The sequence below is a fragment of the Platalea leucorodia genome, assembly GCF_965183815.1.
Source record: "Platalea leucorodia genome assembly, chromosome: 4".
NCBI classification, from domain to species: Eukaryota; Metazoa; Chordata; class Aves; order Pelecaniformes; family Threskiornithidae; genus Platalea; species Platalea leucorodia.
This window is the reverse complement of record NC_138826.1, coordinates 15574178-15600799: the sequence shown is the minus strand read 5'-3', so window position 1 is coordinate 15600799 and position 26622 is coordinate 15574178. Positions and strand designations below refer to the sequence as shown.

At 51.9% G+C, this 26622-nt stretch overlaps 1 protein-coding gene across 4 annotated transcripts in view; it reads left to right on the top strand.

Moving 5' to 3' along the window:
• The first annotated feature begins 11963 nt into the window (after positions 1-11963).
• MFSD13A (major facilitator superfamily domain containing 13A) overlaps positions 11964-26622 on the top strand; it is a 15149-nt gene continuing 490 nt past the window's right edge. Inside the window, exons 1-10 of one of the 4 annotated variants that reach the window (XM_082310265.1) lie at positions 11973-12016; positions 17082-17223; positions 18147-18415; positions 18883-18962; positions 19774-20223; positions 21142-21259; positions 22252-22348; positions 23102-23273; positions 23820-24013; positions 24230-26109. In XM_082310265.1, the coding sequence (XP_082166391.1) occupies positions 18251-18415; positions 18883-18962; positions 19774-20223; positions 21142-21259; positions 22252-22348; positions 23102-23273; positions 23820-24013; positions 24230-24483 (1530 nt within the window). In that variant the 5' untranslated portion in view covers positions 11973-12016; positions 17082-17223; positions 18147-18250 and the 3' untranslated portion in view covers positions 24484-26109. Of the gene's footprint in view, positions 12017-14068; positions 17224-18146; positions 18416-18882; positions 18963-19773; positions 20224-21141; positions 21260-22251; positions 22349-23101; positions 23274-23819; positions 24014-24229; positions 26110-26622 lie in introns of those variants that run through there. The other 3 variants (XM_082310264.1, XM_082310263.1, XM_082310266.1) reach the window with 3 other exon arrangements.

Sequence of the window (26622 nt, the reverse complement as noted above, 5' to 3'; positions counted from 1 at the left end):
TTGTTTCTAGAGCAAAATCCAGGCACATCTACATTTCCTCTGACAAGTTCTCATGTAAAGGCACCTCATTTTCATCTCACTAGTTCTCATTCACATTTAAGTGTGCATTTACCTTGAGCAACACTGACCCACAGCTGAATTTGTTCCTAGCCTGCCCTCGCCAGACAATCCAAGCACCCTCCAGGGCATTAAGCAATGTCCTCCCATGACTCACTGTCCTCTCCCCAAGGGCAGGAAAGGAAGCTGTACATAGCATGGGGTTTTTAAAAAAGTTTCCTACCAGAGACAGGAAAAGACCACGCACAGTACTAAAGGCAGCAATTTGTTGTTTGTTTGTTTTTTCCCCATGGAGTTCAGATCCTGTAGGCTCTTTTTGCTTCAGCCTTACCTGCAGAGTTGCCTCTCACACAGGTGTTGACCAAGAAGGTAAGAAGAACTCATCCCTCAGGCCAGTGCTTTCCTCCAGCCTAACAGGAAATTTGGCAGTCCCCTAAGAACGTGCCTGCCACAAGCAGTACTGGGTACTACACAATGGAGGTTTTTCTTTTTTCAACCACCACAAGTTGTTCCCGTCCCTTGAGGTTCATAATCTGCACTAGCTCAAGCTTGCTTTTGCCATGGGCGCAGAGATAGAAGTCTACCCGCTGTGCAGGGGAACAGCGCTAGAGTATTTAGCAAGACCAGGCAGTACCCTTAAACAAGAGCTGCAGCCTAGGAGCCAAAGCCCATCATAACCATCACCTCCCCAGACAGGAGGGGGAAGGAAAAAAAAAAAAAAAGTTCAACCTACTTCATGAAAGCCCTTACACAGAAAGCTCAAACAGCTTTGGCTGAGGTCTCCCCAGCTCACTAGCAGGTGTTGGGGAGGAGAACAGGCACCATGATGTTCCCTGCATTTAGCCCAGCTTACAGAAGGGCATAGCTCAGGCACTCACCAGGCAAGGACAGGGCTGGGTACCCTCTGTGCTCGAGGGCTCCTAAACATCTCTTCCTGAGTTTGCCCAACCGCTCTGAAGAGGTGTAGAGCTGAGCCTCCTGCAGCAAGGTGTTCCACTGCACCCTGAGCACACTTCATTAGACCTTTATTGAAATGAGACTATTACAGTTTCCAAACACATTGCCTGCCTAACTAACTCAGAAGCACCACAAAAATCCAGAGGGGTATTGTATGTCAATGGCAACACGAGGTGGGTAAATGGAATAAATGGTCTCTTCTTAAAAAAAAAAAAAAAGAGTCTCAGTGCCTCTTTTAATCCAGTTCAACTCTGCATCCCTACTGAGATCCACAAGATCACTTCCATAGATCCATCGTCCACAGAGAAACCACGTAGCTATTGCATCCATTGAGCAAAACAAAGCAAGCCCAGCTTACCCCTCCTGCGGGATCACAGTGTGCTGCTTCATGCCAGTTTGGGACAGCCCCAGGGAAGCTGTTACCTCAGCTAGCTGATGACCAGCTCTTGCTCAAAAAACTACAAATGTTCCATCTACCATCTGCTGCAGCACCCTGCATTTTGGCTGGTAGCATCAGTGCTCCTGCGCCTTCCTGCCAGCTGGGGGAGAAGGGGGTAACGGGCTGCCTAAATCACTCAGCTTTTAGCACTGAGGCACCCTGAGCACAGCTATTAATTGCTTTGATTTTGCACTGGAAAATGATAAGGGGAACAAGCTGGTGGCTCAGCCGGGCAGGATGGCCTGCAAGAGGAAGCAAATTGAAGCGATAAGAGGGGGAATGAGATGAGGATTAAGCAGGGCTGGGAGCGCTTCAGGGCAGCATTGTCACATGCCCAACCACAGAAGTCAAGCCATTTCCCTGGAAGCAGACCACCCGGGAGGCGGGTGCTGACAGCCAACAGAGCGTAGACAATGCTTCACAGCCCTGGAGGAAGTTTGCAGACCTGTCAGGGCAAGCCGTGGCCTGCTGGCTGGCGCTCTGGCTGGCTTTGCTTTTCCTGGGCTCCACTGCACAGATGCCCGGTGCTGCCCTGTCCCTGCCTGCTCCCCAACGCAGAGCTCTCGCCCTGTGCCTGAGCACCAGAGCACTTGGGACTGCCCCGATGCAGGCTTACCTTTGCAAGCACAAGAGCCCAAATCCCAGCTCCTGGCTTGCAGGGCACAGCACTGCTCTGAATCATTAGGTGTGCTGCAGCAATGTTTTGTATGCAGCAGGTACAAGGCTCCTGCCCTGCCCTTCCAGAGCTGCAGCCTTGTGCTCCCAGGGGCTAATGTGACTTACCCCACCATTACACCAGTGCCTGTTCATATTGACCTTCAGGCTGCTCCAGCATCCTGAGGCTGATTTTGGGAGGCCACAGCTGGAGAAAGCCCTGCTAGACTCTGCAGGGCTGAGCTAGGGTGTGACAAAACTACGTGCACAGGAGGAAAGAGGGCTTTGAGAAAGCCAGTACCAGCTTGCCTGACCCTGTCCCATGCTCACCGGGAAGTGAGAGCAGGTAGTGCTTCAGGGAAAACAGGATTTGCCAGGAGGGTGATCTTTTGTTAGGCCACCTGATGGCTGGAAGGCATGAAAAGCCAGATGCTTAAAAAAACCAACTGCCGAACACCAACATTATCTAGTTGAGGAAACGGTCCAACCTCCATTCAGTCTCTTCTCCCCTTCCTTTTTACCTGTTCCTACTTCCCTTGTTTCTCCAGTGCCAGCATCTAGAGGCTGCTCTGGCTTTGGAAGTAAACATTTAACAGCCTCCAGCTCTCTCCCCTGCTCTTCAGGGGCTGGAAGCTGTTAGATGTAGGACCAGAATGGGAGAGGGGATGCTGGCTGATCTGTCTCTTCAGGCTACCATCCACTTTCTTCCCTTCCTCCAGTTTCAAGCTCTGCTATGCCTTGGGGAAGGAAGAAAAAAAAAAAAATCACCACATCCATTGCCTGGCACCTGGATGTCCTGAGCAAGAAAGGGCAAAACAGTCCTTAAAGCTCAAGCTGAGCTCTGCTAAATGCCTCCTTGGTCCTAAGAGCCACTAACAGCCATCAATATACACTAACTCCTTGGTGGCACAGGCTGAAATGGTGGATAGGCAGGCACCACGCTGTCTGTGCCTGGGAGCCAAGCCTCCCCAGCCAGGGCACCGGGAGCTGTGGTTGCCAGCGGGGAGCAACAAGGGACCAACCCAGTAAGAAAGGCCCCAGCGAGAGACAAGGCAGCCTCTCCCTTCAAGCCTTTCCAGCAATTTTGACCTTGCTGGAAAAGAGTTCAGCCCCACTTGGCTGGAGCTGAATGAAAAGTCAGGCACAAAAAAAAGGAGAGAAAACTCCCAAGAAGGTCACAGCCGGCTGAAATGAGATTGTCATGTCTGCTTGGTGAGAACATGATACTTCAGACTCTTCCCAGCCTTGCCAGAGCTGACTCCAGCAATTCCCTCACCCACCGCCCAGCCATCTGGCAGGGCCTCTCCCTCCTCACACATCTTGGTGCAGGTCAAGGAGACTGACACCGCAGCTCCCAAAATACCCGATCTGCCAGCAAAGCGTGCTTCAGCGCCAGCCGACCCAGACAGAGTTGCTACGGAGCCATCAAGCAACGTTTGCAACACAAAGCCAGGGAGTACACTTGATAGCTCAAGTACAGAGAAGATTTTGTTTCACCACTCTATTACACGGTTACTACAGGTGATGAATCCACCACTAGTTAATACAGAAATGCCCAAGGCTGGCAGGGCTTTTCTAGTATCTAAAGCAGCCAAAATTACTTCCTAGTATTACAGAAGACCGTGGTTTTGCTGGACATGCCTCAGGGGCAGCAGAGCTTTACTGTCACCCAAGCTAGCTTTGAATTTGGGGAGCTTTCTGTTTAGGTAGTTGTGGAGCACAAAACCCACTAAGAGCTGCAAAAAACAGAGGAAGATGTAAATATTCAAGTCCACGCCAGACTGCACAGTCCCTAGGAGAGAGATTAAAGTGAGCCTGACTGTAGCACGGGCACAGACCAACACACAAGGTCTGCCACAGTACCTGGTGTGTGAAACTTCATACAAGTGTCTCACATGCCTGGAGAGATTGGTTTCACCAAGACAGGCAGTTTAACAAGTGTCACCAAGTCTTTTGTCCACCTGAAGCAGCAACCAAAGTTAGCTTGGTCCTCAGGTCAGGCTGGCAGTTTGAACACATTTAGATGCTTCCTCGGGGACCATACTGAAAGCCAATGCAACTGTAGAGACATTTGGCCCACAGGAGAGGATGTGGCCATCTATTTTACTCTGAGGGTTAACCAAGACTATTCTTTCCTCATGCCATTGCCCTGTGATCAGCTCCCAAATGAAGAGAATGGGCTGGAACTAGATGATCTTTAAGGTCCCTTCCAACCCAAACCATTCTATGATCCCACCTAGCTACCTTTTCCTCTCCACTGTTCCAGCACCCAAACTTTCAGACTCTTCTTTCTGGCTTTCTTCCTGCCCTGTTCTTCTCCCCACCCCACAAAAACCACAGATCTGTTGCCATTGCTCTGTAGCAACTCCCAAATGTAGAGGGATGAATACTGCAAAAGCAACATTTTCCCCTAACCAAGGGGATGAAGAAGTCATGAGTTATTTCCAGTTAGTCTCCCCGTTTTGAGCAGACTCTGCAAAATTGTTGCCATCTGACAAAGCTTTGGCAAAGGCCTCCCTTTAAAAAAATAAAACTTCAAGGACTGCCCTGGAAGTAAGAGGTTAAAACCGAATATACTCATCGAGCTAAGGTTTGTCTTCCAAGAGTCCCATAGGCTTATCCAGCATCCTGGTAGCTGGAGATAGCACATGGGAGAAGATCACAACAAAAAGGTTTCTTATTTTTCATTGTCACTTCCATCCCCCTTACTGCCAACATAAGATCATGCTCTGTTCGAGGTCTTTGAAGAAAAACTCACCCAGGAGAAGACTCTCAAGTACTTCTTGGGGAGGTGGGAAAGCAGCACAGAAAGCCATGCAGCACAACAGGATAGCATTGATCCTCTGCCACCAGTACTGATCCTTAAGACAGAGGCACTTGGCTGCCCTCCTAAAGGGGATGCTCGCTCAGCCAGACTGCCTGGCAGCAACACAGGAACTCAAGGAAAGTGCAATAGCTTGTTACAAGCTGGGGCCTTTCAGGCCTTAATTTTTACCTAGGGGAGCAGATTCCCACACCAGTGCTGCTTAATCATGGAAGCACTTTGGGATTTTGTGCCTGCCGTGCACCTGCGCCCCCCCCCCCCCCCCAAGGTGAAACAGCACCACAGGTTTTTGCTGCACCCTCCAAGAGAAAAGGAAACCCACACTGTCCCAGCAAAGCACTCCAAGGAGCGTTAAATACTTCCACAAGAAGTTACTACATCGTGCCTAGTACAACAAGGTGCCACAAGGCAGTAGCTGATTAACAGCAGTACAAACCAGGTCTTGCCTCCCATTTGCCAGGCAGAGCCCAGCACAGCCTGAGGGGAGGGCTGACTTCTTGGAAGAGGCAAGCTCCCATAACCTCTAGAAAGGGAGAAAGATGCTACGCGGTGGGCTGAGGTGAAGCGGGGCCATTTCTGCCCCGCTCCTGCGCACACACTGCACCCCGTGGCCTCTTGGGCGGCCCGGAGCACAGCAGCCTGCCAGCTCCCACGCAGAGCTGTCTGCTTCAGGCTTGAGCCCCAAGTGTCACCACCACGGTCACAGATTTCTGCACGCAATTCATTTTCTGTAAAGCCACGGTGCACGTGGCAATAACCTGCTTCCTGCAGGCAGAGCGTGCACCGCGTACCAGGAGCCGGGCAGCTGTTACACACCAGCGTCTCCTGACACCGATCCTCTCAGATATTTCTAGACGGAAAGTTTGATGAGGCAGGAGAACATGCAGCCTCTGCTTCTCAGAAAAGGGGTGAGGTTATTTGCCACGCTCCCTTGTGCTGTCTAGTGGTAACATGTAAAGGAGGATAAGGGATACTGAAAGCAGCTTGAGAACAGCCCACGAAAAAGAAAAAGGGCTTTGCAGAGAGGAGTGGGTACTTTGAATGAAAGCTTAATGATGCCTCAAAGAGTAGTAAAGCTACAAGGTGGGAAAGGTTTGAGAGAGAGAGAGAGAGAGAAGTGTGACACGTTATCAGTAGAAACAGAAGAAACCCACTACTCCAGTCAGTTTCATACATTTATGCTAAAAGGTGCTATTTTGGTGAGATCCAAGAAAGCAGCAGCACAGGGCGGCAGGCAGATGGGGATGGCTGTGTGCCCCCCGCTTGCCCCCGGGGCGCAGAGCCGGGCAGGAGCGGTGGCTGAGGGGCGACACCCTCACCTCGGCAGCAGGATGAGCAGCCCAGGTGTCCAGACTGGACCAATTCCTTCACCCACTCACCTCTGAATGTGTCTAACAAAAATTTAGCTTTATGAGCACAGCTGAGGAGCCTGGAGCAACCCTGAGCAGCAGGGCATCAGTCTGTAGGCTTTGTAGAGTGTAAAAATGCTGGTCTACAGGGCTCTTCAGCCAGGAAGGTAGATGTTTGCTCCTCTGGCACACCGAGTGGCACAACTGGCACCAGACGAAGTTCTGCAAGCAGCCTCACCCCCTTCCTCTCCCCACACCACTCACCCAGCCCGAGAACTCCCCCAGCAATGCTGCAGATCTGAGCCAGCCTCCCCCCACACCACAGGAGGGACCTTTCCATCAGAAGCTACTTCACTGTCCAAATTCTTACAGCTGCCCAAGCCAACTGAAAAGATACCATGAGCACAGCTGATACCAGAGCTCCTTTTGGGATGGACAGCCTTGAGGACCTCAGACACACCAACTCCCTCTCCAGAGGGGAGCAAGCTGCCACCGTGCTGAGAGGGCATTCATGCAAAGCCTACTGCACGTGATGCTCCCCTCCAAGCGATGGGCTCAGAACCACGCTCTGCTCTTGCGCCATGAACAATCCCTTAAGTTCAAACAAGGGGGAGGATTTAATTCTGAAGCCAGAAGACCCCAGTCCTCACCCTGCTCCCTCTGAACTCTGATATTACTAAGTGCACTGTGAAGAAAAGATCTCCAGCTGGCACTAGTAGCTGCGGAAATAGCAGTTAATGCGTATTACAGTCAGTCACCCCTTACAAAGGCCCTTTGAAGAGGGAGTAGATCCGTTTCAGCTATTCAAAGCAGCATTCCCAGAAAGCACTGAAACCTAGTATGAGTCTGGCATTTATTTCTGAAGTCTGTGCAAAGCCCAGACTCTGTATGAGGTCAAAACACCAGGAGAAGCCCTAGTCATCGCAGAGTGAGTCTTTACTTGACTCCGATGATCTAAAAACCACCCCCTTGCATAACTCTGCTCAAATAGCAGTCAAAAGGCAACTCGCTGCTGACAGAGAGGTTTGGAGCAGTCATTCCTCCTACTCTCACTGCAGCTGCTGGATAACACAGCAGGTCTGAAACAGCTGCACTACCGAGAATAAAACATGGTGAGTGTTACCACAGGGTCACTGCATCAGCAGGCAGGGCTTTGGAAGCCACCAAGGTGATCCTGACACCATCACCCCTCCAGCCTCTCCTTGGCTAGAGATGTCTGCTGCACCAAAGTCTAGATTTTGGACACAGACACATCATACCCCTTTTTTTCCCCCCCCTCCAAGCTTTCTCCTTTCTTGACACATCTTCCTTTCCCCATAGCATAACTTGTGTTATTAAAGTTACCACCACCACCAGTCTCATCTTCCTAGTAACTGCTGCAGCCACCCTTTGCATCAGGTCTCCCTCACCCAAGGTTCAGATCCCTCTGCCCCGTGTCTCAGGATCCCAGTCTGCCCTGCCAAAAGCTGCCACCTTTTTCCTCATCTAAACCCTTTCCCAGAGACAGCTGTTTATCCAGACACAACTCTTTTCTTTAATCAAGCATATTTTCATCTGCACTTTATCGTGTTCACAGTCCCAGGGATCCCCTCCATGTTCAAACACAGCCTGCACAAACAGATCCCCTCCTCCTCTCACTCAAGAGATCATCTGATATCCATCATCTCCATCCACACACCCTCTTCTTCAAACAGAAGATCTCAGTATCAGTTAGCTCAAGCTTCCAAATTGGGAGATCCTGGACAAGTCCCCAGCTGTCATTTCTTCTGCCCAGCTGTCCCCCTTCAGATTGACTGATAAAAGTTAATCTCCTGAGTTAGTCGTCTCAAGACTGCAATCACACCAACAGGTCATCTGAGTGGTCAATAACCTCACTAACACACCACTCGTACCTCATGGTTATTTATATCATTTTGCACACAACTATAAATCTACTAATCAAGTTTTACAAACCACACATGAGTGCTGTCGAGTTACAGGTGTCACCCTTCCCTCCCACACCACTTAGTGCTAGGATGCAAGTCTGCCCCTCTTTGCTCTGCCCTCCCACACCAAGTCTTTCCAACATAGACCTGATGGAGAGTCCAGCAGGTTGTCCAAGGAGCACCACTCCAGCATCCCAGTGGGTCTGGGTCCTCAGGCTTCATTACCATCCGTAGATATTTGCACTCCTGTGGTCAGATGATCCCACCTTCCTTCATCTTTCTTCTCGTTTTATACCTTATTCTCTCTTTCTCTCATTTCAGGATTCACTTTTTTGCTGTGCTCATGCCTCCCTTCCCTCAGCCAGTCTCCTCCCAAGTAGACAATCCACCCCCAAATTACTTCTTCCCCATTGGTCTCAGTTTTGCTACATCCAAAACCAAGTCTGGTGTTTCCGATATCGTTACCTAGGCAGTCTCAGCCTTACATGGTATTACTGATATGGTATGGGTGGCCTTGCAAGGTTCTACCCTACAAGAGTTGCTTCAGACACCCGTATAATTATCCGGCTCCTCCTGGTTATATATAGTTTACATACTCCAAGACAAATGATTCTTCTTCAGCCTTGATTCCTCTGCCTAGCTCCAGTTACCTGCAGGAACTTTCTTATCTCACACACAGACAGTTTGCATAGCAGAGCAAGATGTTTTGCACGCTGTTTTGTGCTTTCACAGCATCCCGCTCTCTCAACTGCTTGATCACAAGTCTTTGACCTTGAAGTGTTCTTGGGAGAGTCTCCTGGTGTCCTGCAAAGGCCTTCACAGGTTACACAGCCTGGCTCCCCAGAGGGGCTTCATGTTCACAGTGGGTTTCTTCTAGCTGTTGACACACACTGGTGTCCAATGTCACAGCAAACCATTTGCGTTTTAACTTGTTTTAAATACACTTGCATCCCATTCCTGTGCATCCTGCATCTAGGATGTACACTTAGAAGCAAGGAATACATAACTTCTTATGCGCTTGTACTAGATCTTCCCATGGGATCAACACCCCAAAAGGTGGGACAGGGCAGGAAACAGATTATCCAGACTTTGGGGTTATATTACATATCATCCCTTTATGCCTTCTGTTACAACAGCAACACTCAGTGTATTGCTAGCTTAAGTTCAAACACCTGAGCTAGAATTACCCATGGGAATACTGCTCTTATTGCACCCCCCCAGGCAAACAGCTACAGCATCTGCTGATCTACGACTCTGTAATATGTTTTAAAAAAAAAAAAAAAATCCAACTACCTTCTGTTACAGTCTTTAGACAATACACAACATAGCTTACAACTAACATTATTGATTTTTTAATGGGAATCAAAAGGCAATCTTGTGTTTCCAAGAACACAATCACTCAGAGAAGCCCTTCTGTATAATTTTTTCCAAACTAAAGCATTTAAAAGCTATCATCACAGAACATTAACAGTTTACATTAGTATCTTTCACAAGCAGGAAATGCCAGGAAAGTTACAGGCTAGAGTGCTGGTGCAAATCAATGCCCCAACTGAGTTACACTACTATAGGTGGACTTGCATCTACTAGATGGAAGAGCGGACGTGCTGGGGTGAGAGAGAGAGACGTTGCCTGCAGAGGGATTTAAGCATTTGTATTTCCAAAAAGCCTAGAGAAATGCAGAACACCTCAGTTGTACACTACTACTACAAACATTTAAGCTAGCCCTAGTACTGTTTTGCCATTGTAACTGCTAAAACATTCCAACATAAACAATCTTTAGCCAAAAGTGCAGAAAGCAGAGACACAGACTTATTCAGTGTGTGTGTACTCACATACTGAGAAAAACCAGCCAAGAGGATGCCTTCGCTTTACTGAGGAGCAAGAAACAGTAGGATACACAACCCGACCTTAAGAAAGCAGCTTGCTTTCTACAGTCTCTTTTTACTGACGTGCCTCAGTGACACATACAGAGCCAGGAGACACACTAAAATACCACATCACACCTTGCAGGAGCTTTCCCATAGTAACCAGGGCTGCAATACCTGCCTGAACATGCCGTCGTAGCTAAGGAAAGCAACAGGAAGCTCATTTCTTCAGCAGTTATATTACGTGCTCAGACAGGTAACTCTAAGCCTAGCTATCTATGGACAAGGCTACTAAAACTAGTGCAAGGTACATGTCCTAGCTAGCGAGATGCCTTACAGAAAAAAATAAAACTTGAATATAAAAACTTGCACATAGCAAGGATAGAGGACACAGGTAAAGGCACAGATGAAGTCAGCATATGAAGCCAGCATGGAAAATCTTCAAAAGCACTCACCAAAACTTCAGGTTCTTCCTCAAAGCAGCAAAAACACCATTAACAGCACTCAAAGAACTGTAAAATTTAAAGTAACTGACTGAATAGCACAGAGAAATGCCTACCACCGAGTGCTTTGAAAATGAACCCTCCTTTTTCTTTGCTTCCCCCTCAAGCTTTTTTTTGTTCACACTCAGCTACAGACAGCTAAGCAGGTATTTGTACTCACTGCTCATTCAGTAGGTTGCAATTAAGTAAGAAGCCATGCAAATGGTTCCCATCAGCACTACCTCATTTTAAGCACCTGCACCATCGTGAGCCTTCACAGATACAAACCCCCATACAGGTCAAAAAAGGGTGACTCGGTCTGTAAGGTCAGCGCCTCATTGCTCGGCACAACTGCTACAGCAGAGCCTGCTCCTTAAGGATGATTCATGCCTTGCTCTGCTTCAGGTGATCTCAACAGCTGAAGCTAAATACCTACAAACCACCCTTTAGTTACAAAACCTGTTGCCTGTAATTACCTGGCCTCTATGAATTTATAAAAATGATCTGTTTAGGAAGCTGTTAGTAAGCATAATACACAAAAATGTTGGGAAGTAATAGGATGCAATGATACAATTAGGCTTTCGCCTCTATTTTCCCTGGTGAAATTTGTGAGTAGTTGGATGGGAGCAACTGTTGCGGTGAGAGGAGGAAGGCGATGTGTGTGCCAAGAACCGGAGCTGCTTCTCTGAGAGAAAGCACCAAAGAGAGATCTTCAGTAATGAAGGACAATGACAGGCTCTAATTTCTAAAATATTTGGGACGACGTCAGCTGACTCTTGGAGGGTAAGTGTAATTAGCTGCTGACTAAGACCAAAGGCAAGCAGGGTGTTTGATGGATTACGGGGAAGGCTACCTGCCCCTGAGCAGCCACATTCGCAGCCTCAGCCTTTCCCAGGGTTGTTTCACTTCCACTTCACCGTTTAGCAGCTTGGCACAAGGCTCTTTCAAGCCTCCCTTGGAGCACTTCGAGGCGTTTAAGGTGAAAAGACACCAGCAACCACCTTGTGCTTTCCAAACCCGTTTCTCCTCCAGCCCCCGGTGCTGCGGAAGCGGGCGGCCTGCCCGGTGGAGGGCAGCACGGGGGACGAGGCCTGGGCCGCGGTGCCGCCACCGCCCCGCTGGCACTGGCGGCAGGGCCGCGCCCGCCCGGCCCCGCAGCGTTTCCATGGCGACAAGCGCCCCGCAAACCGGATGGATCATAGAGGAGCCGGCCTGCTCTGGCTAGAAAGGCCCCCGGGGAGCCGGTCCCCGCTGCGGCTGCTGGTCGCTGAGGGGCGGGGCTAACGCAAATGAGGCGCGGTGCCCTCACACGAGATGGCGGCCGGGAAGGGGCCGTGGCTTCACTTGCCAGGACGCAAGATGGAGCCGGGGGCGGAGCGGGGCCGGGTGGGCGCTAGCGGGCGCGCATGCGCGGAAGTGTCGCTCGGCGGCGGAACAGCGGGGGCAGCGCCGGTAACGGAGCAGGTAGGAGGCGCTGAGGGGATGGCTGCGGCGCCGTGCCTCCCCCACCCCAGTGCCGGCCTGGGTCTGTCGTCTGGGTGGGGTGGGGGAGGCCCCCCTCAGTGCCGTGGGGCAGTCCGGGGGGTGTCGGGGTTCCCCCCCCCTCCCTGCGTTGGTAGGGCCCCGGCGTGTGCTTCTCCCCGTTACCCTGGACGGTCCCGCGTGGCTGCGGGGGGTCTGTCAGTGCCCGTGGGCCTCAGTCCGTCTGTCCCCCCCTCTGGAGCCGGTCGGGGTGTCGCTGCCTCGCAGGGTCCCGGCAGGTGGAGGTGGCCCTGGCATCGCCCCGTCCCCCGCCGTGGGGCAGGCGGTGAGGGGAGCCCACCCTGGAGGCGTGGACGCCGTGTCCTCGTCGCACCTTCCCCTCGCCAGGCCGCGTCCGAGCGGCCCTCCGCCGCCGCGGAGCCCGCGGGGCCGCCCAGGCGAAGCGGCGGCCGTGCCCCTGCCCGGCCACCGCGCCCGCTCCCGGGGCTGCTAGGCCTCCCCTCAGCACGGGGGTCCTGCCAGGCGGCGTGCTGGCTCGTCTCGGTGGCCAAAGGAACGGCGTCCGTCTGTCCGGCCTCCCTTCGCAGGCGTCGCCTGCCTCCCCGCCTGCCTTCCCCGCGCGTGGGACGTCGGCTGGCGACCAGGCGTTGTGTTTTTCAGGTCTGAACTGCACAGAGCTCCCCCGTGGCCTCAGCGGCTGGGCTTCCTTCAGTCCCTTGGTTAGCGGCGCCTGGCTGGTGGCCCGGGCTGGTGGGTTAGCAGGCTGCTACGGCTTTGAAAGGTTTGCACAGGTGAAAAGTCTCCCTGGTGAGAAGGTGGAGGTAGCGCAGCAGAAACTCCCAGTTGCCACTGCTTGGGCAGAGCTGTAAAAAGGACTTCTCGCCCTGTGCTTCCTATTAAGCCTTAACAAGAACAGGCCCTGTCTGTGTAGGAATCCCCTCTTCTCGCTTCTATGATTCCACTCTTGGGAGTTGTTTTCAGTAAGGGTTTCATATTTACTTCCAAATCTGTAATTTGAGGCCAAAGTTACCTGGCAGTGGTCCCTGTACCAGTGCTGTGAAAGTCCACTGCAGGATTAGCACTTACACTGATGGTAACATCATGGGAAACCAGTTCTTATCTATCTAATACATTTTCCTTACACTGTAAAACAATGAATCGTTTAGAAAAGGGATGCAGCATGCTGTTAAGTTAAATGCCTTACCAGATTCCAAGACTATGAGATCTACCCGGTTACTTCTATTAACGAACCTTGTAATCTCATTAGGGAATGAGATCTGATTTAATGAGATTGCTCTGCTGGAACACAGCTCCACAGAAACTACCAGCTGGTTCAAGATGTTAATTGTCATCTGCGTGGCAGTTCTGTTTACATGTATGAACTCCAAGGGAGTGAGGGAAGCACCTGATGGAAGCACATGATTGCCTGTAATAAGAAGGGTGTTACCAAACCTCATGATAGGGAGGCATCTGCGATTGTTGAATTGGTAAACAGTACTGGGAAATGCCCTCACAGCCCCTTTGAAGCGGCACGTTTCCATGCCTGACCCGGGTGGTATCAGGTTTTCAAAGGCTTCATTGCTTTACCGTTCAGATACCAGGCTGCTGGGAGTCTGCTTTTGGGGAGTTTGTTAATGTTTCATGTGGAACTCTGTTTGGTGTTCCCTCGAGACTCTCTTAGCAAGTGGGTTATCTGAGGAAATGTGGCATTAGGATTTCAGAAGTAGTACAGTGGAGAAATTGAGAGTCTAGGAGATATATCTACTTCTAAGAGGGTGCATGGGATAAAAGTTTGGTCAGAGGAGCCTAAATTTTGTGGAGTTGTGTGTCTAGATAGGAGCTTTCGTGGGATAGGAATAGGATTTTGAGACTTTTTTTAGTTTAAGTGGAGGCGCTCTCAGTTTCATTCAGTGAAATAGCTCCATGGAGGGATTCCCCTTCTTACTGAACAGAGTCCTGACAGAATCTAAGTAGCTTCATGAGGTGAGGACCCACGGAGGTGTCTGCGCTTCGGAGGCTTCCTGGGGTACCGTGCGCGGGGTGGGAGGGAGTGTGCACGACCTGGTCTGTGCTTACAAAATGGACTCGTCGCTGACGGATAAGCCTGACCAGATGAAGGCATCCATGACTGTTTCCTCTGGCTGAGAATGTCACTTACGGGGCCTGTGAGGAATTGACGTGCCCAGCACCAGGCGCTGTGCTGGGACAGGTCACAGGGCAGCAGCTCTGTCATGGGCGCAGCTTCAGCCTGGCTTCCCTGTGGATGGGGCTGGACCACCAGCAGCCCAGTCCTGTCTGGCTGTGAGGAATGTCTAGGAATAGGGTTCCCTCTTGGGTGGCTTATCCAGCTGGTGGATTTATTGCGTAGCGGGTGCAGAGACACAGAGCTGGTATTTTTTTCTGGCCCTCTGCTTTAGCAGAGTCCAGCTTTAGCAAATCCAGAATATGCAGCAGAGTGACGGCTGGAGCAAGCATAGACATATCCTGAAGTATTATTTGGGATATTCCAGCCTGCATTACCCATATAGTGGAGAATGAACGGAAGAGTCATCCTGTTACTGCGGTCAAGTCTGCAGATGGCTATTTCAGGTTCCTGAGTGGCAACTTCAGCATATAGGAGTCATCTGGCCCTGCTTAAAAGACTGGGTTAGGCCAAGATTCATGTGTATGGCTCTGCTGCCAACTCAGTACAACCGGCTTCAGCTGTGGACGGCTGGAGCTCAGCCTTGTTGTAAGGCCAAAGGGCTGCTGAATCGCCACGGGACACAATGACTTGTGAATCCAGCTGTGAGCTGCCTAGGAAGTTAGAGCAGATGTGCGAGCCCCAAACTGTGGTGTGTTTCCAGCCGCCATACGCCAGCACTCTCAAACAAAAGCAATGCTTTCCTGGTAGCCAGTATTCAGACATCCTTCTCAAAAAGATAAGATCTGCAAACGTCACTGGCAGGAGCGACGCCAGATGTCAGATGTGGAGGTGGAAGTTTCTGAAATAAGGGCTATTTGCTTTCTAATTTATGACCTTGTTGCTTTATGACTGTGCGTTAGAAGTTCAGCATGAGTGAATGATAGCTATTCCCTCCTGCAGCTCCTCTTCCCATTACTACTTGAAGCCTAATGTTGAAAAGTTCTGACATACTCCATGAGTAATTCTCCATTCCAAGGAAAAGGTTATGAAAATACCAGCGTGGCAAGCTTAAATAACACAGTGCTTTGGATGTAGAAGCAAAATCTACTTTTTACGGACAACTATGATTTGTTTCTTTTCATCTGTACATTTGCAGATGGGGAGGGAAAATAAAAAGTAAAAAATGACCTAACAACTATCCCAGCAAAGTGAAATCACTTGCAAATGTCAGCTGGCGGGAAGGGTTGTGCATCTACGAAGGAGAAGGAGGAGAGGAACTTCACCTTCTTTAAACAGCGCCGTAGCATGTAAATGACAAAATGAGGTGTCTCTGGAAACTTCAGCAGCTGTGGTTTGTGCAACATGTGCTTAGTGAGGCATCGTTTGGATGGGTACACGTGTAAAGTGTAGCGCTAAGGACCAGGCCTAGGGCAGGCTTTGCTTTCAAACAGGCGTTGGGTGGCGAAGTCAAGTCCAGGTTCAGAACAGCCCTAGCAGGTCAGACCGTTGGTCCGTCTCGCCCCGCGTTCTGCCCCGCGGCTGCAGCAGATTTATTTAGGGGAAGAGCACGTGAGCCCAGCCACTGTCTGTGGGCCTTTCCACTCGTGCACCCCCAGCATGCACAGCCCTCGGATTAGGGATGCTAAAGGGGATTTCCCTGCCTGTTCCCTTTAGTAGCTCTTTGTGTGCAGCTGTTTTCCATGAATTTGTCTAATCCTCTGAACCTGCTGCTCATCTCTGCAACCTCCTTTGGCAGCAAATGTTGGATGTTTGCTACCTGCCAGGTAAAGAAGTATTTTCATGTGATTTAAACTGATTTCCTGCTAGTTACAGTGAGTGCTTCCAGTTCTTGTGTCCTGGAACACCTTCACCTGATCCACTGCATGTGGGACTCTGTAAACCTTGATCGTGTTCCCCTTCAGCCCTTCCCCTCTGCCTGGAGTCCCAGCTGTTTAATCAGCTGCCTCAGTCCCTTGATCGCTTTAGTTGCCCTTCTTTGCTCTCCCTCGTCTCAATGTCTCAGCAGTTTTGTAGTCAGGTTAGATGTGCACGCAGTGGTCAAGGTCTGGATTCACTGCGGTTTCATACGGTGCAAAATGGTGCTGTCCGCTTGTTCTCCATCCCGTTCATGAGGGTGCCCAGCACTCTGGTGGCTTCATCTGCCCTTGAGCCAGGCCTCCACGGAAGGCTCTTGGTGAGAGACGCAGGACCCATCGGTGGGTCAGTTGGCTTAGCTCTCCCTTCTTCTTTATCTTTACACATCACGAATTCTTGATTCCTTTTCAATGGATGACTGCACAAAATGCAGTTTCCCCCTTGAGGCTTGTCTGTCTTTAATTATACCTATAAAAGTTCATTGTCTGGCTGAATTCCCCTCCAAGCAGTGTCTTCCTTTTATCTGGCCGTGGGTTTTGGCATGGCGGGGATGCAGCATGGTGGCTCCGCTCCACAAGGGCTCTGCAGTTGGATCCAGTTGAGGTCTGGCGCTTTGGCTGGGAGCGGAGCCGATGTGCAGTTTCAATTTAGTGACGTAATTGATTGGAACAAATGCTGTTCCTGCTCCTTCTGAGATAATTATGAGGAATTCCTTGGGCTAGGCAGAGCGGAGATTATTTTTGCTTTTCTAATCTTGCCTAGAAGTGGTCATACTCACGGCTTCTGGGAAATGCTGAATGGGACTGGAGTTTCATCAGGTTTCGTGCCCAGCAATTTATTCTTTCCCTTGATCTTCTGCGCGGACTGGCTGCAGCTGATGTTGCAAGCCCAGGAAGGCTGGCTTGGTGCGTAGTTTCCCGTTTCTGATGTGCTCATTCTAACCCTGCATTTTGAAGTTGTCCCCACGACGTGTCTGAGTTGGGTGAGTGCGGACCCTGGAGGGCTGAAATGGGAGTGACTTCCAGCCCTTTATCTTGCTTGTGACAGCGTTAAGATAGCGACGCTGCCGTCACCTGTCGTGTGTACGCTGTGAACAGAGCTTCTTAGGATGGCATGGGCTGGAGAAGCTGCCTTACACTGGTTTAAGAACCCTCAACATCTCACCAGATACACGAGTGCATCTGAAGAGGTACCTTGTGTTTTGCCTTTGGTCTGTAGCAACTTGAGTGTGAGAGGGGGCTTAGTCTGAAAAGCAGGAGAGTACATTGCGGGAGGATGATGGTCCCACCTCCTGTCCATGCCAGTGTGAGGAGTCCCCCCCTCTCACCTCAGCCCCTTGTGAACGTACAGTGACTTGTTCTGGTAAAGACTGCTGTTTCCACTTGGTTTATTTCTGTATATATTGCTATCCAGCCAAAGCATCTTTAGTTCAGACACCGATCCTAAAATTCAGGCCACCCCAAGAGAAGCTGGACAGCTGCTAAGAGACTGTTGGCTGGCTTTATCGCATGATGGCAGCATGTCATCTGCATGCCGTCGTGCTCCGGTCGTGTCTTTTCATGCCACAAAGCAGCAACGGTGCTTGCCATAAATAACTCCTGTCTAAGCCAGCCCAGGTGCAGTCAGCTGTGGCTGCTGGGGGAAAGCGGTGTGCATGTGTGAGATTACATCACAGCTGTTGTATAAAAATTTACACCGGTACCTAAAAATGTCAGTGGCTAGGTGTGTTTTCTGAAGGCTGCTTTGTTGTTTGCAGCTATCTAGCTTGATTCCTCCTGTGGCCTTGCCTTTAAAGAGCTGGAAAGAGCTAATCGGCTACTTGCTGGATAACAAAGAATATTACAAAGTAAAGGACGGGGCAGCCTGCTCAGGAGAAGACAGTTTTACCCCCAGGAGCCCACAGCCTGGCCTCAGCGTAATGAAACAGCTTTAGTGCAGCAGACAGCTTTTAGTCTCTTAAATCCCCTCCAATCCACTTTTGAACAGCTTCTCAAAGCAATATGAATTCTGATCTCTGTTGGCAAAGATTACCAATTAATTTGATTCAACTTTTAGTTCATTTAAGCAATTAAATCTGGTTTCATTTCATTTTATTTTTTTTCTCTCCTGCAGGAGCAACAATGGATTGGCCCCAAAAAATATGTAGCAGGTGTTGGGAGAAGACATCCCATTTGAAATGGAGGTGATCGAGGGAGCTGAACGCTGACTACACCAACATGGGGTTGCGACTGTTGGCTTGTCTTTTTAATTTGCCCACTGCAGTGATCTACGGGTCCCTGTCGCTGTTTGTTTCCATTTTGCACAATGTATTCCTCCTGTACTACGTGGACACCTTTGTCTCTGTTTACAAGATTGATAAACTGTCCTTTTGGATAGGAGAGGTTAGTCTTTTCCATAGATTTCTGCCCTCTTAAGTAAGAAATCCTGAAATCAAGACTGCTCCGTGCTAGCGGTGTGAAGAACGTTAGCTGTAATAGCAGTGCTCCCCTTTGGAGAGGGAGCGAGGGAGCCTTCAGAGTGCTACCTTGGGCTTTTCAGTTTTCCCCACTTACACACAGAGAACAAGCTGGGATAGAAAACCCAGAGACTTTGTTCTTAAGGCTGCCTTTCCTCTGGGGACGTCGGGGTGTTTCACAAGCAGGGAAAACCGCTGATCTTGCTGTGTTAATCTGGCAGTTGCCCCAGACAGAGGAATTGTAGAGTGGTGGTGGGGCAGGGAAGGTGCGCTGGGACGGTTCCTGCTGATTGTTCACCATGCCAGCTCAGCGCTGCTTGCTTCAGTAACAGAACTGAGTCTTTGTGGGAGCTGTCCTGTGGTTTGTTTCATTGTCCTTGTTTTCTTTCCTAGACAGTGTTTCTGATCTGGAACAGCCTCAATGACCCTTTGTTTGGCTGGCTGAGCGACCGGGTGTTCCTTAGCACACAGCAGTAAGTTAAGTTCCACTTCCAGCAGAGGCTGGGAAGTTGTTTAGTCTCTGGGGGAGATGATGTGAAATTGGCAGCTTTAACATGATGGCACGGGAATGGTTTCTAGGGCATGGAACTCTTAAATACCTCCTTTTCCTGTCATCTTTGAAGTTGAGTGCTCTTTGCATGTTATTTCAGTACCTGGCTATATAGGGGAAGTCGCACGCCTATCAGGCAGATGTGACCCTAGCCCTTAACAATCACGAGTGGTACAGAACCTAAAACAGGAGCATCTAAAAATCTCAAGCCCCTGCTATATGAGCAAGCCTCTTAGTGGGGAGTTAGAGAGTGTCTGTACATGGTTTGGGAGACACAAGAGGGGAAAGGACAATTATTTCCGCCTGGAATGCCTCAGACCAGTTGTTCCCAGACTCCCTGGATCATGGATCACTAATGGCCATTAGCATTTCTCATGTATTTATGTCAAGCTTTTAATGAAAATCATGGTGTGGCTTCCTGCAACTAGTAAAAGCTTCAAGTGCTCATTGAAATCATTTACGTTGTGCAAAGCGCAGACAGTGCAGCACTATCAGGGAGAGACTTGCTCTGGAGAAAAAAAAAGTCCCTTTCCTTCATGCTTTTTGGCTGCCTTAAACCCATATTTTCAATGTATTCACTTATTAGCTGAGAAGGTATCTGATGTGGATGCTTGTTGCATGAGCAAAACTTGTATTTGTGCCTAGGCTGCTTACATGACTTCTTCGGAGAGGGAAAATACATGGTCGTGCGGGGTTTTGTCCAGGTGTCTAAAGTTTTTTGTCTTCTGTTGCAGGCCAGGAGCAGAGATTTCCTCCCCAGAAGTAGTTCTGAAGAGGCTCAGAGCACTAAGCCACAATGGCCCCCTCTTTGCCGTCTCTTTCCTGGCTTTCTGGGTTGCCTGGGCTCATCCTGGTTTGCAGTTCCTTCTTTGCCTTTGCATGTATGACAGCTTTCTCACCATGGTCGACCTCCATCACAACGCCTTGCTCGCAGACCTGGCTGTTTCAGCAAAAGACAGGACTAGCCTCAACTTCTACTGCTCCCTCTTCAGTGCCATAGGCTCCCTCTCTGTCTTCATGTCCTACACAGTGTGGAACAAAGAGAACTTCTTTTATTTTCGCATATTTTGCGTTGTGCTGGCCCTCTGCTCCATCGTTGGTTTTACCCTGTCCACGCAGCTGCTCCGCCAGCGGTTTGAGGCTGATGGGAAAGCGAAATGGGACCAGGAATCGACCCTGAAAGAGTAAGTGTCACTGATCCTGTGGCACAAACAAAGGCCTGGCCTAGATCTGTAGGGTCCTTTTATGCACTGCAGCAAACTAAATGTGTGGGAAGATACAGGACAAGGCAAATTTTTGTTAATCATCTATGGTTCTTGTTTGTTGATACAGTTTTCAGAATCACCTCTGTCACACTGGCTCCTAATGCCCTCTGAAAATAGGACAAAACTATCTCGTGACACCCCTGGCCCAAACTGGAGGCAGAGCCCTGACCTGCTGTATGGCCATCCAGTGTTTGGACATGAAATGAGTTAATATCTAGAGCACCCAGTGAGGCTTGTGAGTGGCAAAACGTCAGAAGCAGCTTATCATGAAAGCATTCCTGCTTGAGCATGAGGCCACCTTGCTGCCCATTCCTATGGAGTTGGACAAGCGAATGTTTCTTACCCTTTCGCTTGCATTAGTTGCCTGATGGTGGCTGGGCTGTTGGTGGGCCACGATGCAGCTGCTTTTTCCCGTTCAGTTCCCTTGCTTCTCCTTGAGCTGCCTCACTTCTTGTCTCTTGTTACGAGCTGCCAGCATTATGCTGTACTAACACAGCAGATCCTGATGAGATCTGCCAGGTGAGCTAACCGCAGGGATCTGGAAGAGGCATGTTTGCAGAGCAGAATGGCTAATAAGAGGAAAATGCTTTTGTGGACAGAAATCTGAATTTTGGGTTCAGAAGACAAATGTTCTTTGGGACACCCGGTGCCTGTGGTTATTGCTAGCAATAAGCGAACATTGTTGTAGATTCTACTGTTCTGGTTTGGTCCAGGGAGAGGGAAGGTTGGGATGGGAGCTGAGGAGAGACAGCTCTGTATTTACACAGGGCGAGTTGGGGGCTCTCTCCTGCTTGATGTGAGGGATTCACAGCTGTTTTTTCCCTCCTCTCCCTTTAGGCTGTACATTGAGAAACTGTCCGTCCCCCAGGAGAAGAGGATCACCCTGGCAGAGTATCTCCAGCAGCTCTCCCGGCATCGCAACTTCCTCTGGTTTGTCTGCATGAACCTCGTCCAGGTAGGCGCAGCAGCGACATGTTGTGATTCAGAGGATGAGCGCTGGCTCTGGCTGTTTGAGGTGGTGATTGAGCAGTATGTGAATTCCCCGGGAAGGGCAGAGGTGTTTCCAGCACCCACTTGCTCTTGGAGCCTCCTGCACCTACTGGTCGGTTCAGCAGCTGGTAGCCACTCTCCCTGCTTGTGACCCAAAGATGCTGCTTGAGCAAGCTGTGGGGTGCTCCTTCCTCTCTCCGCAGCGTAGGCTGGATTACGGGGGCTGGCTGAGCTCTGTGCAGCCCCATCTGGGGTGCAGAAGCACAAGGCCTGGCTCGTGGTGGGGATGAGTTCAGGAGTGCAGTTTGCTGGCGAGACTGTCAGCACAGTCTCCTCCTGCTTTCCTGAGGCTCACATCACTGTTCTCGCTGTCCAGCTGGATCCACCTCCCAGCTGGCTTTTGCCATTTCTGTTCTTCATCCTCTTCAGTGATTACTACCAAATGCCAGCAGCCTGCCCAGCTTTCCTCGTGTGCTGCAGTCACAGCTCCCGTCTCCCTGGGGATCCCTCAGTTCCCCTCAGGCAGGCTCTTGATGCTGCTCTGCATCTTTGTGTTCGAGCCTCACTGCCACCTTATCCTTATCCTCCTGACAGCTGCCTCCTGTCGTGCCACTGTCCCCCCCAAACCCTTGTGGCCACCTCCTTGCCCTGCCTGCCCCAGCAGCGCTGTGTGCTGAGCAGGTGCCCTGTGAGCAATGCCTTGGCAGCTGGGAAGCGGTACTGACCCCAGGCGTGCAGTGGGCACGGCTGGTGGTGTGGCAGCTTTGCGGTCTCAGCCTACGGCGTCACAGACTCTGCAGCCAAGCTCTTGCTCTGCTGAAGTACTCCAGGCCCATACTGCACGGTCCCTTGGCACAGGGCTCCTAGGATAACAGAGCCCAGAGGGCTGTTAGCTTTTTTCTGTTCTCTCTTACTGCTGTTCCTGCTGACCAGCTCATCTGCATGCTGCCTTCACAGGTTTTTCACTGCCACTTTAACAGCAACTTCTTCCCTCTGTTCCTGGAGCACCTGCTGTCAGACCAGATCTCTGTCTCTACTGGATCCTTCCTGCTCGGTGAGTCTCAGGTGGGACTGGAGGGAGCAGCCGGGTTAGGACCTGGCCTGAGTCTGGATTCACTCTTCCCAAACTCCATCTGGGGAGAGGTGTGTTCACATGCCGCTCTCTGGGCTGTAAGATTCACACGTGCTCACACCCCCCATGCTTCCCTGGGACCTCCAAGTGGTCCCTCCTGGGCACAAGAGAATTAACTTGGAGCCTTTTCTACTGGTGATGAGCCCAATATGCTGGACTCAGGCCTAGGCACCACGGAGGTATTGCTCTGAGCATTAGTGGCTGCAGATAGTGTCCCCAGGATGCAGCAGGGAACACAGCCCTGAATTTAATCCCTTTCTCTTCACTGGCATATGGACCGTTTCCAGGCTGCCACAGATCTGTTGGCACTGGTTCTAGAGTTATGCTGGGAGGGTTCTGTGTGGGCCAGGTCTGGTCACGCTGTCCTGTCCCTCTCGTTTCTGGTCCAGGGCTGAGTCCCAGCCCGTGTGACACTGGGCAAGTCTTTTTTCTTCCTTCCTGCCCATGAGGTTGATGGAAGAAGGCCTCCCTCTGTAGGAAGAACGTGTGTGTTGTGCCACAAAGCCATTGAGTAAATCTGCTGCAGCCTTCTATATGTGCGTGGGGGCTATTCTGTACTTTGTGTCCTGCAGCCCTGCTGGTGCCCGCCAGCTCGTCCCCTCTCTCGGTATCAGTCCTGGGGCAGGGTGGATACTGAAACTCCCTCAAGCTATTTGTGCCTCTGTCTCTGCTCAGGTGTTTCCTACATCGCCCCCCATCTCAACAACCTCTACTTCCTGTCCCTCTGCCGCCGCTGCGGGGTTTATGCTGTGGTGCGAGGACTCTTCTTCCTGAAGCTGGCTCTCAGCGTTGTCATGCTCCTGGCAGGACCCGATCAGGTGTACCTCCTCTGCATCTTCATTGCCAGGTAGGCAGGCAGCGCCTGCTTCCCCTGCTCTCTGCCACCTGGGAGGGGAGATGACTTCTCTCTGTTTTACGGAGAAGCGTGGGAGGCGGGGAGCAGTAGCCAGGGTCGCACAGAAGCCACGTGGCTCCCAGCTCTGAGTGCACCCGAGCTGGGGACGGGTCACTGCCAAATCCACTGGCTGTGCCTGCAGCAGGGTGAGGGAGGCAGCAATGTTCAGGACAGAGACCCAGCAGGGCTGGTGGCTGCCTGCAGCAGCCTCTCCCAGCTGCTGAGCTGAGCTGCTCTCCTCTGTAGCCTGCCTGCGGCCGTAGCCCTCAGCACGTGCTGCAGCTGCCTGTCCGTGTGGCAGGTCAGGACTGATCCAAGGCATCGCTGCAGGGTACATGAGGCTTATTGCTAGCCATGTTCCCCTCCTGTAGCCTTCTGAAATTCTTATTTTAAGTGTTGGGGAACCTTTCTCATCCCTCTCTCAGTTTTCTCTGATCTCTTACCTACTCCCATCCTTTCTTGGTGCCCTTATTCAGTGCTTTGCCTGTTGTTCTGCAGCAACCGGGTGTTCACAGAAGGGACCTGTAAGTTGCTCAACCTGGTGGTCACCGACTTGGTGGATGAAGATCTAGTCCTGAACCGTAGGAAGCAGGCGGCCTCAGCGCTGCTCTTTGGGATGGTGGCTCTGGTCACCAAGCCAGGCCAGACCTTCGCCCCTCTGATCGGCACCTGGCTGCTCTGCGCCTACACGGGTAAGGACGCTCCTGGGGAAGGCAGCGGGGTGGGAGGGGGCGGACCCATGAGTTCAGCGTCCTCCACCATGTCCCGTGCCCTGGGTGGGTGCAGAGAGCTCTTCCAGTTGCTAAGTGGTGCCTGGTCTCCGCATCTCCAAGGCCAGTCCCTCAGAGAGAATGGACGAGGGTCTATCCGCACTGTCCCCAGTCTCACAAACTCTTCTCTGACACCAGGCTACGACATCTTCCAGCGCAACCCCTTGAGCAATGTGGTGAGTGCCCAGCCGAAGCTGGAGTCTGCCGCAGCCTTGGAGCCGACTCTTCGCCAGGGCTGCTTTTACCTCCTCGTCTTCGTACCCATCACGTGCGCACTGCTGCAGCTCCTCAGCTGGTCTCAGTTCAGCTTGCACGGGAAGCGTCTGCGGATGGTGAAGGCTCAGCGCCAAAGCCTGACGCAAGGCCGAGCACCAGAGGTCAAAACGATCTAGGGGTGCCCGAGCCCCCGGGGAGCTGCTGGCGCAGGACGGCAGGCTAAGCACGGGGATTGCGGGCTGAGAAACCCCGATGTTTACGGTTCAACTGTGAAATGCTGTAATGCCAATGTTTACTCATTCCAGGTGGTCGCTGGGGAAGGCAGAGAAGTTCAGCGTGTTGAGGGCCCGGGGTAGATCGCTTGGCCACAGGAGCAGGAACGTTTTACCCTAGCCTGTCCCAGGGAGCAGAGGGCTGCTCATCCCAGCAGGGAGGAGCTGGGTTGCAGCGTGTGCTGGAGACGGACGCATCCCCGGTGCAGTCCCCTGGCCCTGGGGAGCTGCAGCCTCTCTGGCTGAGCAGGAGGAGACGGCACAGGGAGTCCTTCCTTGCTAGAGCCCTGCAGCTTTGGGGAGTGGAGTGGGAGGCTCCTGAGGGCCCAAGTGACCAAGGAGGGCGATTGCAGGACAGCAGGAGCAGGGATGGGAGGACCCTGAAGGCCTTCCCCAGTAGCTGGTACAACCCCTCCCACCTACAGTGCTGCGGTTCTTGGACCAAATCTGCTCTTAGGCATTTCTTGCCCCCATGACAATATCCTGCGCAGCCAGGGTCTGCCGGCTGCGCTTGTTTTACGCTGAGGCTCCCTCCTCCATGGCCTTGCAGTTGTTGCTGGGCTGGGAAAGGTGCGGGGCTTGAGCTGGGCTCACAGCCTTGAGCTGGAACATCTCATCTGGCATCCCGTTGCCTGTGTGTATCCCTGCTCTGCCCTCCTGTCAGCGCTGTCCCGCAGCTGCGCTGTGAGCCCCCTCCCGTGCTGGCTGGGGCTGTGGGGCCGAGGTCGGGGAACCGACCCCTAACCCAGCTGCTGGCAGTGCCTCCCTGCCCCGGGCCGGCCTGGGTGAGCTGGTGAGGCAGCCTCGCGCCTTCCCCTATTGCAGGGGGAGAGCACAGCCTGGAGGAAACACCAGGTCTTGCTTTTGTGCCTTCGATTCCTCTTGGGAGCCTGTCTGACACAATGCTGGGCAGTCACAGGGTTGAGATTTTACTTCTGTGGGGAGAGACAGATGGCTCGGGTGCTCTCTGCTTGAAACGGTGCCCCAGAGTTTGATCGTCTCATCCAGCTGCTGAGCCATGGACCCAAGGAGGAGAGCAGGCGCCTTGCTCTCCCTGGTCCTGGCTGGGAGCAGAGGGGGCAGGCGGTCACCAAAGGGATCGCTGAGGTGAGGGAGCGTCTCCTCGATCCCTGCACGGTGTTTGGGGGCAGGCAGAGGAGGTGTGCCAAAGCAGAGCTCTGCCCGGTGCGTGCCCGCAGGAGCCGGGGCTGCGCAGGCAGCGTTGGAAGGCCGTTGCGTGCTTAGGGAGGTGCTGCACTCTGTTTAGTGCCAGGTTCCCTCTGGGGTCTCAGCCCGCAAACCTGCCGTCTTGCCTCAGGACACGGCTGCCTTCTGTCTTGGACCAAGATGTTCCTGCCGTGAGGCTTCTGTAGCTCTGGGTGATTCAATCATAAGTTATTTGTGCGACTTCTAACAAAGTCTGAGAATGATTCTTCATATCATAAATTAAAGATCTTTTCTGTACTGCTCGGTGATTTTTCTAGCAGGCGGATCAAACCTGGCTGGGCTCGCGCAGTGCTGCAGGGGCACAACTGGGGTGGTGTGGGAGAAAATGGGACTGTTCCTCTGCAGCAAAACTCTGGGCCTGTTTCTGTAGGGGGCAGAGAGGATCAGCAGGCTGGCGTGTCGCCTTCCCCTGCTGCTTCGGGAGGCCCCAGGCACTGTTCGGGGACAGCTGCTGGCCTGGGCGCTGCGCACCTTCCCCGGCCCCCTGCCTGCCCTGGGAGCAAAGTTTGCCACGTTGGTTCTCTGCAAGCGCCTGGGCTGGCACCAGCGCTTCTCCCAACGGTGGCTTCGCTCCCGCCGCCCTCGCTCAGCCAGGGCTGCCCTCACCAGCCCTCGCTCACAGCTTTTCTACGCCTCAGCTGCCCTTGACCTGTCGGCAGGGACAAAATGAGGTCTCGGGGATAATGGTTGCTGAGGAGAGCAGCTTTGGACACCACCAGTGCAGGCCACAGCTGCGCCCAGGGGTCTCCTTCCTCAGCTCAACAGCCAGACAAGGAAAGAGGTGCTGCTGGCCGGTCTCTGCAAGGAGACACCAAT